Here is a 12,311-nt window from a genome sequence, read left to right as displayed (position 1 = left end):
TGTCCGGGAGCACAGATTTATTTATTTATTTATTTATTTATTTATTTATATATATACAAGAAGGTACATTGGGTTTGTGAGAATACATTGGATAGTACAGTATTTACATTCTTGTAAAGCCACTAGTACGCGCAGCGTTTCGGGCAGGTCCTTAATCTAGCAGATAATTTTAAGTGAGTAATTTCAATCAGAATTGATAAATGATAAAGATACATTACAAGAGAAAAATGAGATGAGAGAGATAAGTAAGTATATTAAAGCACATTGTTATATTAAAGCTCTGATTCATTACATTGACAGCTTGATTAGTAATTTAAACAAGATTAATAGACACCATACAGCAGATTGACAGCACATATAAGACAACAATGATCACAATGGTAAAGATGTTCGGATTGGGTACATAAAGATTGGGAGACTGGGTAGCAATAGATACAGTGCAATTTTAAGGCAAAAAGTGAAAAACTTTTTTGAAAACTTTTGAAAAAAAAAAAAAAAAAAGATGACGCAGGTTCGATCCCCCCATGACACTATCTGACACCATGTTGGCCAAACCGTATATACTGTCCTGTTTACATTCTCCTGTAGCCCCTTCCCTATATATATCTACATATACACTACAGTTATTAATATTTTAGGAAAGTGTGCGATCGTGAGGTCCGACTATGATGGTTGGCGAGTGGCACAGAGTTATGGCGAAGGTGTTCCCACTCGTCTTGTTCCTTGTGGCATTCCTGAGCGGCGTCGACACCCTCACAGCCCAAGAGGCTACTCCCGGGCCTACAGGTAAGCTTGGCTAATCTTAGATTAGGTTAGGTTCAGTTAGGCAAGGACAGGTTAAATTGGATACATTAATCGAGTTTTGGTGTGGTTAGTCTTGTTAAGGTTAGGTTAGGTTAGGTTAGGTTAGGTTAGGTTAGGTTAGGTTAGGACCACCCCCAGACGACAGGTATAGGGACCCACTGACCTGTGATGGCTGGGGTGACGCACAGGGTGGGTCCAGGGGACTATCCATACCTTTATCATCTGATAACACAAGAACATTATCACCAGTTTTCTCAAAAGTCTGGTGTAACACCAAAGTGTTAAGCTCTGTGATTGTGATATGTTCTTGACGTGATTGTAACAGTGATTGTGAGGAAGTATTGAGGCAATTGTGTGATGGAACTCACATTCCTGGACGTCCACACACACACGCACGCAACAGACCCAACCATGATGTGCTCAGGAGTATTTTAAGAGTATTCTGTTAGCTGGCTGAGAGCTTTTCCTTTCCATAGCTCATGGTAAGCCTTACCCTACTAGTTTTACACACAGGAGGGTAATTCAGGGTGAATATCAGGTTGAGTCTAGCTGGTTCGTCATTGCCTCTTGTGGGTTCCCTGACATGCTGGCTCAGAAAGTTTCTTGTTGCCACTTCCAAGAGTTTAGCTCTCCATGTATCTTCACCTCCATGTGAGTCCCCATTCTCCCAGTCTATCTTTCCATGGTTGAAATACTTGGCAGCATACTTGGCCCTCTCCTCTTTCTCATCTACATTAATGACCTCCCAAATGCCTCCAAACACCTCAAACCAGTTCTGTTTGTTGACGACACAACCTTCATTTACTCCAGTCCTGACCCCCTTGCTCTAAATGTCATAGTGAACACTGAGCTAAATAAAGTCCATCTTTGGCTAACTGCCAACAAACTCACCCTCAATATTGACAAAACTTTCTATATTCTGTTTGGCAATAAATCCTCAAATCAAATAAATCTCAGAATTAACAATACCCAAATTTGTAACAAAGTAGATGGCAAATTCCTTGGCGTTCTCATTGGCCAGAAGCTGAATTTCCAGGGACACATTCTAAATATATCAAAAAAAGTTTCAAAAACTGTGGGCATTCTTTCTAAGATCAGATATTATGTACCTCGCCCTGCCCTGGTGACTCTCTATTACTCCCTCATCTATCCATATCTCAACTATGGTATTTGTGCTTGGGGTTCTACTACCCAAAATCATTTACGTCCTCTAATTACTCAACACAAAGCTGCTATTAGAACAATATCCAACTCTGGCCCCAGACATCACTCGGTACCCTTACTCAAATCTCTGAATATGTTAGATATTAAGTCACTGCACATTCTCTCATGTGTATTATACATATATAAAACGCTAAACTGTAATGCCAATCCTGACCTCAAAAGCTTCCTAGAAGGTTGTAACAGAACCCATGAGCACCACACCAGAAACAAATACCTATTTGATATTCCAAGAGTAAGACTTAGTCAAACTAGAAATGCTGTACAAATCAAGGGACCCAGAATGTGGAATGACCTTCCCAACCATGTTAAAGACTGTACCTCTCTCAACCAGTTTAAGAGTAAAACTAAGTACTACCTAATTAACTCCCTGTAACCTACCTCACCCCCAAAAGGTCAACCCATGTCTACTATTTTAAACAATGCTGTTTGTTGACCAAATTGTATTTTTGCTTTTTTTCTGCCATGTTCCCCCCTTTTTCATTTTTTTCTCAACATAATTTATACTTTAATCTCAATTAGTATTAAGTTTTAATTTTAGTGTTTTTCCTGCCCGAAACGCTTTGCGTAATAGTGGCTTTAGGCATTGTATGTACTAGCTCTACCTATAAATCCATCAATGTTTGTATCTCACCTTGTATGTATGTACTTTACCTGAATAAATATTTGTATTTGTTTGTTTGTATTTGTATTGTAAATCACCCATGATTAAGAGTCTTGAGCCATTCCTGCAGGCAACTGAAGCTGCTCTCTCTATTATATTATTAGTTGCCATGTTGTTCCTATCAAACTCCTGTCTGGGTCTTCTGTCATTTAGAGGAGGGTTGTAAATGACTGTCACTATTATCTTAGGTCCATTGTTATAGTTCCTGTTATGTAATCTCTGAACCCGTCATAGTCCGGAATTTCCATCTCATCAAAGCTCCAGTCCTTCCTTATCAGCAGGGCCACTCCTCCACCTCCTCTCCCTTCCCTCACTTTCCTTACTATATGGTAGTCCTTTGGTAACACAGCATCTGTTATGACTCCTGACAATTTTGTTTCCGTTAGTCCTATTACATCAGGGTTTTCTTCTTGCGCCCTTTCTGCCAGTTCACTTGCTTTATTGGTAATCCCATCAATGTTTGAGTACATTACCTTGAAGCTCACTTTCCTATACCCTTTTTCACCCTCACTCCCAACAAGTGTAGGAAGTTGTTCCGTGGTCATTTCTACTTGGGTAGGCTCCTTCTCTTGTAGGGAAGTTGCCAGGGGTTCAGGGGGAGGTGGGGTGGGGAATAAAGGGCTTAAGTCTTGCCCAGGCCTGCTTGGGACAGAAGGAAGTCCTGAGGTTGAGGGGGGGGGGTGGGGGGAGGAGTGCTTGGGGTTGGGGGGCAGGGGTTGCTCGGGGTGAGGGCATGCCCTCCTGTGGTGTAGTTAACAGGGGTTTGGGGGGGAGGTGGGGTGGGGGATGCAGGGCCTAGGTCTCTCCTGGGCCTGCCTGGGGCAGGAAGAAGACCAGGGGATGGGAAGGTAGGGGATACTCGGGGTAAGAGGGGGGGAGGGAGGATTTGGGTAATATGGTGGGCATTGTGTAGGGGCAAGGAGGAATATGAGCTGGGGGTAGAGGGGGGCCCTATGGGGTGTTGCATTCCCTTCTGGGGTTCCTGAATTGCTGGGTTGGGGTTCCCCCACTCCCCTCTGGGAGTGCTGGGAAGGAGCCTGATCCCTGGCTCCCTTCCCTCTCCCTGCGCCTTTTCCTTGCATCTGCTGCCCTTATTATCTCGTCTCTGGTCATGTCCTACTGAAGGTATACCTCTCTGTAATTCCTTGCATTTTTCAGTTTGTTCTTCTTTACTAGGATGTCCTCTTTGGTGCCCTCGTTCCTGAATACTACCTTGATCAATCTCTGTTTGTCTTTGTTGTACTGGCCAATCCGGAAAAACTGTTCTATGTCTCGTTCAGCCCCTTCCGTTCCTATCTCCTTTAATATCCCTGCCACTGCAGCTTTATCTTTAGTCTTCCATTCTTCCCTTGTGGAGCCCTCTTGTTCCTTAACACCTACCACTACTACAGCTCTTTTCCTTTCCATTAGCTGGCTTGAGCATCCAGCTGCCTTCTGTGAGGTTACTGCTTTCATTACAACATCCTTGACTGTGGACATTGCTCCTGGGCTCTTCAGTATTTCAGCAAAGGTTGGGCCAATTGTAGGGGTCCCTGCCATTGCTACATCTCCTGGTATCTGGGGGTTGGTCCCCTGTAAAGGTTGGGCCAATTGTAGGGGTCCCTGCCATTGCTACATCTCCTGGTATCTGGGGGTTGGTCCCCTGGGGCAGAGTCTGAAGAGGGCTTGTTTGTAATTGTTTATCTCCTCTTATGCTGCACTCAATTCCATCTGCAGTTTACTTATAGTTTCCTTCATTTCCTCCCTGATTTCCCCTCCATACCTGAGCAATAAATTCCATGTATGGGTCTTCCTGTTCCTCTCCACCAACTTTGGTCTGTTTTCTTACCTGCTAGACCTGTGTGTGTGTGTGTGTGTGTAATTACCTAAGTGTAGTTACAGGATGAGAGCTACGCTCGTGGTGTCCCGTCTTCCCAGCACTCTTTGTCATATAACACTTTGAAATTACTGACGGTCTTGGCCTCCACCACCTTCTCACCTAACATGTGTGTGTATTCACCTAGTTGTGCTTGCATGGGTTGAGCTCTGCTCTTTCGGCCCGCCTCTCAACTGTCAAACAACTGTTACTAACTACTAACAATTTTTTCCCCACATACACACACACACCCAGGAAGCCGCTCCGTTACAGCTGTCTATCTTCCAGGTACCTATTTACTGCTAGGCAACAGGAGCATCAGGGTGAAAGAAACTTTGCCCATTTGTTTCTGCCTGGTCAGGGAATCGAACCCGGGCCACAGAATTACGAGTCCTGCACGCTGTCCACTCAACTACCAGACACCCCAGATTTTTTTGTGTATTCACCTAGTTGTGCCTGCGGGGGTTGAGCTCTGCTCTTCGGCCCGCCTCTCAACTGTCAATCAACTGTTTCTACTACTACTATTTTTCCCCCCACACCACCCACCCACACACACACACCCCTGGAAGCAGCCAGTGACAGCTGACTAACTCCCAGGTACCTATTTACTGCTAGGTAACAGGTGCATAAGATGAAAGAAACTCTGCCCATCGTTTCTCGTCAGCGCCCGGGATCAAACCCGGGACCACAGGATCACTTGTACATCGTGCTGTCCGCTCGGCCACCGGCTCCCAGTGGTTGTGTGGGGGGGGGGGAGGTGGGAGAGAGGGGAAGAAGGAACGAAGGAAGGGAGGACGGTGGAAGGGGGTGAGGGGGGGGGGGGAGAGAGAGAGAGAGAGAGAGAGAGAGAGAGAGAGAGAGAGAGAGAGAGAGAGAGAGAGAGAGAGAGAGAGAGAGAGAGAGAGAGAGAGAGAGAGAGAGAGAGAGAGAGAGAGAGAGAGAGAGAGAGAGAGAGAGAGAGAGAGAGAGAGAGAGAGAGAGAGAGAGAGAGAGAGAGAGAGAGAGAGAGAGAGAGAGAGAGAGAGAGAGAGAGAGAGAGAGAGAGAGAGAGAGAGAGAGAGAGAGAGAGAGAGAGAGAGAGAGAGAGAGAGAGAGAGAGAGAGAGAGAGAGAGAGAGAGAGAGAGAGAGAGAGAGAGAGAGAGAGAGAGAGAGAGAGAGAGAGAGAGAGAGAGAGAGAGAGAGAGAGAGAGAGAGAGAGAGAGAGAGAGAGAGAGAGAGAGAGAGAGAGAGAGAGAGAGAGAGAGAGAGAGAGAGAGAGAGAGAGAGAGAGAGAGAGAGAGAGAGAGAGAGAGAGAGAGAGAGAGAGAGAGAGAGAGAGAGAGAGAGAGAGAGAGAGAGAGAGAGAGAGAGAGAGAGAGAGAGAGAGACACACACACACACACACACACACACAGACAGACAGACAGACAGAGAAATGGGTGAGGGAGATAGTGTGTGAGTATGTGTGTATGAGAGTGTGAGAGTGTGTGTGTGTGTGGCGGGTGGTTTATGAGGGGGGGGAGTGGTGGTGTGGTCTTAAGACACTTGGGTGACAGAAACTAGTATCCACACGAGCCGTATAAGTCAAGATTCTTTACTTTCTTTAGCTAATAACCAAGATTACGTGTTATACTAAAAACACTGTACACCGTTAATGGACACTAGAGGCTCTTACCGGCCAGCTGAGCCACCAGAGGACACACTAGGTGAGTATGGAGCATCTGTAGCAGCTGTTGGGGCCGAGTTGTTGTTGTTTACCACACCGCTGCCAGGCTACAAGCTTCCTCCCTCGTGGCGCAGTTGTCGTACTCCTATTGTAGTGAGGGTGAAGGCTCTGCGTGTTCATTTTGTGTTCTTCACTCCGTGTTCCGCCTGTGTTCATGCATGTTCTTCACCTCATGTTCTGCCTGTGTTCATGCGTGTTCTTCACCTCATGTTCTGCCTGTGTTCATGCGTGTTCTTCACCCCGTGTTCTGCCTGTGTTCATGCGTGTTCTTCACCCCGTGTTCTGCCTGTGTTCATGCGTGTTCTTCACCTCATGTTCTGCCTGTGTTCGTGCGTGTTCTTCACCTGATGTTCTGCCTGTGTTCGTGCGTGTTCTTCACCTCATGTTCTGCCTGTGTTCATGCGTGTTCTTCACCTCATGTTCTGCCTGTGTTCACGCGTGTTCTTCACCTCATGTTATGCCTGTGTTCGTGCGTGTTCTTCACCTCATGTTCTGCCTGTGTTCGTGCGTGTTCTTCACCTCATGTTCTGCCTGTGTTCGTGCGTGTTCTTCACCTCATGTTCTGCCTGTGTTCGTGCGTGTTCTTCACCTCATGTTCTGCCTGTGTTCGTGCGTGTTCTTCACCTCATGTTCTGCCTGTGTTCGTGCGTGTTCTTCACCTCATGTTCTGCCTGTGTTCACGCATGTTCTTCTTCTCACCCTCACAGAACTGGGCATGACGGAAGAGGACCTCCTGGAGAAGATCAAGAAGGAACTAAATAACATTGAAAACTTCTTGGAGCGACTAATGGGTGTGGTTAACCCCCAAACCACGTACCCGCCTGCTAGTCTACCCACCTACACCCCCACTGACACGCCCACTGACACGCCCACTGATACCCCCACTGACATGCTCACTGATAATACAACTTATACACCCACTAATATTTTTCACAACACACCCAATGACATATCCATTCTTATATCCACTGACATACCCACTAAAATATCCACTAACATACCCACTAAAATATCCACTGACATATCCAGTGACATACCCACTAAAATATCCACTAACATACCCACTGACATATCCACTAAAATATCCACTAACATACCCACTGACATACCCACTAAAATATCCACTAACATACCCACTGACATACCCACTAAAATATCCACTGACATACCCACTGACATACCCACTAAAATATCCACTAACATACCCACTAAAATATCCACTAACATACCCACTGACATACCCACTAAAATATCCACTAACATACCCACTGACATACCCACTGACATACCCACTAAAATACCCACTAACATACCCACTAAAATATCCACTGACATACCCACTAAAATATCCACTGACATACCCACTGACATACCCACTAAAATATCCACTGACATACCCACTGACATACCCACTAAAATATCCACTAACATACCCACTAAAATATCCACTGACATACCCACTAAAATATCCACTGACATACCCACTAAAATATCCACTCACATACCCACTAAAATACCCACTGACATACCCACTGACATACCCACTAAAATACCCACTGACATACCCACTAAAATACCCATTGACATACCCACTAAAATACCCACTGACATACCCACAAAAATATCCACTGACATATCCACTGATATACCCACTGATATATCCACTGACATACCCACTGACATACCCACTGATATATCCATTGACATACCCACTGATATATCCACTGACATACCCACTGACATACCCACTAAAATATCCACTGACATACCCACTGACAAACCCACTAAAATAACCACTGATATATCCACTGACATACCCACTGACATACTCACTGACATACCCACTGAAATATCCCCTGACATACCCACTGTCATATCCACTGACATACCCACTGTCATATCCACTGACATACCCACTGATATATCCACTGACATACCCACTGAAATATCCCCTGCCATACCCACTGTCATATCCACTGACATACCCACTGATATATCCACTGACATACCCACTGACATACCCACTAACATACCCACTAAAATATCCACTGATATATCCACTGATATATCCACTGACATACCCACTGAAATGTCCCCTGACATATCCACTGACATACCCACTGATATATCCACTGACATACCCACTGTCATATCCACTGACATACCCACTGATATATCCACTGACATACCCACTGAAATATCCCCTGACATACCCACTGTCATATCCACTGACATGCCCACTGATATATCCACTGACATACCCACTGATATATCCACTGACATACCTACTGATATATCCACTGACATACCTACTGATATATCCACTGACATACCCACTGATATATCCACTGACATACCCACTGAAATGTCCCCTGACATATCCACTGACATACCCACTGATATATCCACTGACATACCCACTGATATATCCACTGACATACCCACTGACATACCCACTGAAATATCCCCTGACATATCCACTGACATACCCACTGGAATGTCCCCTGACATATCCACTGACATACCCACTGATATATCCACTGACATACCCACTGATATATCCACTGACATACCCACTGATATATCCACTGACATACCCACTGAAATGTCCCCTGACATATCCACTGACATACCCACTGATATATCCACTGACATACCCACTGATATACCCACTGAAATATCCACTGACATACCCACTGACATACCCACTAAAATATCCACTAACATACCCACTGAAATATCCCCTGACATATCCACTGACATACCCACTGATATATCCACTGACATACCCACTGACATACCCACTGAAATATCCCCTGACATATCCACTGACATACCCACTGATATATCCACTGACATACCCACTGATATATCCACTGACATACCCACTGACATACCCACTGATATATCCACTGACATACCCACTGATATATCCACTGACATACCCACTGATATATCCACTGACATACCCACTGATATATCCACTGACATACCCACTGATATATCCACTGACATACCCACTGATATATCCACTGACATACCCACTGATATATCCACTGATACTTTCACCGACACACTCATCGATAATGAGAAGAATTTATCTGAACTGCTTAAAATGTTCAAATCACAGAGCACAGAAATGAATTCGGATGAATATTCTTACGACTCTGACGATTTCAGCTTATATTTTCCTGAAGATATCGAAACAGAATCGTCCACTTCACAATTAACGAACAACGGAAGCACGAAATTGTGGAACTCATCCTCACCCTCTGAAGTCACACCTACGACAGACTTGACGCCGATTGTCAGGAAGGTAAGGCGCGTTAAGAGGTCAAGAACGCCTCTTGGAGAAGGAGATTATACTAGAGAAATGGCGCTGAAGACGCCAGAACGGCATTGGCCTCAGATGGAGGCAGAAGGAACAACGAAGCTTCGTGAGAGAGTTGTCAGAAGACCAGGTGAAGAAGCAGGGAAAGTTATCCCGGAAAAGTCTTTCACGGGCGACTCGTCGCTACTAAAATCTGATGTAAACAAAACATGGAAGTCCCCGAAGGAAGACCCGCAATCTTTTCCCGGCGACGCAGCACCACAAGAATCTACTGGATACAAGACATCGAAGTTACCCAAGAAAGAAATGGAAATAGAATCTGAAAATCTGCTGCTGGAGACTAATCAAAAGTGGGTTCGTCCATTCAGGTCTGGGGCGTCGAACCGGACAAAGAGAATAGCGCCTTTCACAGACCTGACGGAAGGCCTGACGGAAGGCCTGACGGAAGATATGTGTGCCATGAATGATCCCCAAGATGAGAAGGATCTCTGCAAACGCCTTACAGGCGTCATGAAAAGCATTGAGACAACGACGCACGAGATCGCCAAGGGCCAGGTGTCAGAGAACCAGCTGGAGGACCTGGTGCAACACTCGAAGGAACTGGAGGGGGTGGTCAAGGAGGTGGAGGCCGACCCAAGCTTAGTCAAAGGATTCAACAAGAACGCCCTCGCCTCCGGCGTGCAAGATCTGGAGAAGGTGAGGACCGTCACTTAAAACTTTGTTCTCGAAGAACTTTTTTTCACTTTCTGTGAACATATTTTTTCCTTCGTTGTTATTTGGCTTAAATTGTATTATTTTTCATGTATAGCAATAACTTTAATTTTGTTATTTTTGTGTTTTGTTAACTTTCTTTTTTATTATTCATCAATTACAATTTTGATGCTATAATGAATTCTAGGAATTTTTTGTAGAGGGAAAATACCGATGTGTTCCTCACAGCGTATTGTACGTCTTTCTTCAAATTGTAGAAAGTATCCCTTATATATGTCAGGGTTTTATTAATAAACACTGAAAGATATTTTAGGATAAAGATACTAATGTCAGCATCTGTGAGCTCCGGCCTTGCATCATAGGGCTCCTAAAACATAGAAAATTGAACACCACATTTTCAACTCAATCATGGCGGGATGAACAGAAAGTTGGGTCGAGGCCTCTCACCCTCCGGAGGTGTTCCCAGCACCGTTCCATCTATTCCGGTTTTCCTTCTGTTCTTTGATCTCCGTAATTCTCCGTTCCGTCCTGCTTTTCATTTTAGCGTCTTGACACAACCAAGTCTTGGTGGTACAGTCGGGTTCTTTTTCTACTCAATATCGGGATTTTCGGGTTCGAATCCCAGACGGGGCAGAAAGGATTGGTTGCACTGTCACCTAATGCAGCCAGTAGGTGATAGGAATCTTCACCTAGCAGCCAATAGGTAGCCAGGAGTTAGTCAGTTTGTTGTAGGGTTGCATCCTGGGGAGGGATGGTTAGTCGACTCTGAAAGGTGGGGGGGGGGGGGATTTTAGGATAGGACGGAGGGAAGGAATGGTGCCCAACCACTTGGACAGTCGGGGATTGAACGCCGACCTGCATGTAGCGAGACCGTCGCTCTACCGTTCAGCCCAAGTGGTTGGGTAGGGGGGGACCTCGATATATACCTAACTGGTATATATATACACTGGCTGCCTGTCCCCCACCACAATGTGTCGGTGGATATCTGTTTGTAGCTTTTCACTGCCTTCCAACGAGGCAATATTTTTGTTGAGTTTAGTATCGTCTGCCAGGAAGATAAGAAGCTGTAATGTGTAATTTTCACCATAACATGAGAATGGGAATGAAGACGGAACGTTTTTACTGTTCTTGGACATGCTATTGTCCTTGTGTCAAAGTTCTTTGTCTGTCCTGGTATCCCAGTTCTTAGTGTATCCTCGCATCCTTGCTCTTTTTTTTTTTTAGATATATAGAAGAGTTGTTACATTCTTGTAGAGCCACTAGTACGCGTAGCGTTTCGGGCAGGTCCCTGGAATACGATCCCCGCCGCGAAGAATCGTTGTTACAACCAAGTACACATTTTACTGTTGCGTTAAACAGAGGCTACAGTTAAGGATTTGCGCCCAGTAAATCCTTCCCGGCCAGGATACGAACCCATGACATAGCGCTCGCGGAACGCCAGGCGAGTGTCTTAGTCTGTCTATTATCCCTGTGGCTACTGCATCTTCATATGTCATGATGCAGCTCGTCCTCGTAAGGTTTACCAACGTCAAGAAACTGTCGTACTAAAGTGCTCTTATAAAGTGCTAGTGTCGTACCTAGCGAAAGGACCCAAAACAGAAAACGGGACAGTATGTCAATTTTCTGAGTTGCTACCATTTTCTAGTACGACAGTTTTTGCCCCTAAGAGTTTACGTTAATATGCGACTCTGTATAATGAGGAAAGGTTGGTGATGATATTATAACTAAATGGATTTTGAACGTTTCACTGAGCCAATAAATATCATTCACAATTTATTAATGAATTTTACAAAAAAAACACCATAAATTTTTTATTTAAACATGTAAAAACTATTTGTAATACATTAGGAACAAAATAGTTGTAGAAAAACAATTTATTATAAAACCTTTGTGTTTGGATTTTTTTATTAAAAGTTTCTCAAAGGCTCTCCTGCACCATTCTCAATGCAAATCATTCCCACACCTATGGGAAGAGATAGACGAACGTTTCCTAGATGATTTGTGTTTGCAGGGGAGGGC

The 12,311-nt window shown here is 44.7% G+C and overlaps 1 protein-coding gene across 1 annotated transcript in view; it reads left to right on the top strand.

Annotated features, from left to right (window-relative positions):
* Positions 1-12,311, top strand: part of LOC123770564 (mucin-2) — a 40,198-nt gene that overhangs the window by 24,727 nt on the left and 3,160 nt on the right. Inside the window, exons 2-3 of the mRNA XM_069301859.1 lie at positions 639-786; positions 6,958-10,277. Coding sequence (XP_069157960.1) covers positions 666-786; positions 6,958-10,277 — 3,441 coding nt within the window. The 5' untranslated portion in view covers positions 639-665. The remainder of the gene's footprint in view (positions 1-638; positions 787-6,957; positions 10,278-12,311) is intronic.

This window comes from Procambarus clarkii, chromosome 46 (assembly GCF_040958095.1).
Source record: "Procambarus clarkii isolate CNS0578487 chromosome 46, FALCON_Pclarkii_2.0, whole genome shotgun sequence".
Lineage (NCBI taxonomy): Eukaryota > Metazoa > Arthropoda > Malacostraca > Decapoda > Cambaridae > Procambarus > Procambarus clarkii.
Note: the sequence above shows the minus strand (reverse complement) of the source record. Positions and strands in the feature narration are given on the sequence as shown.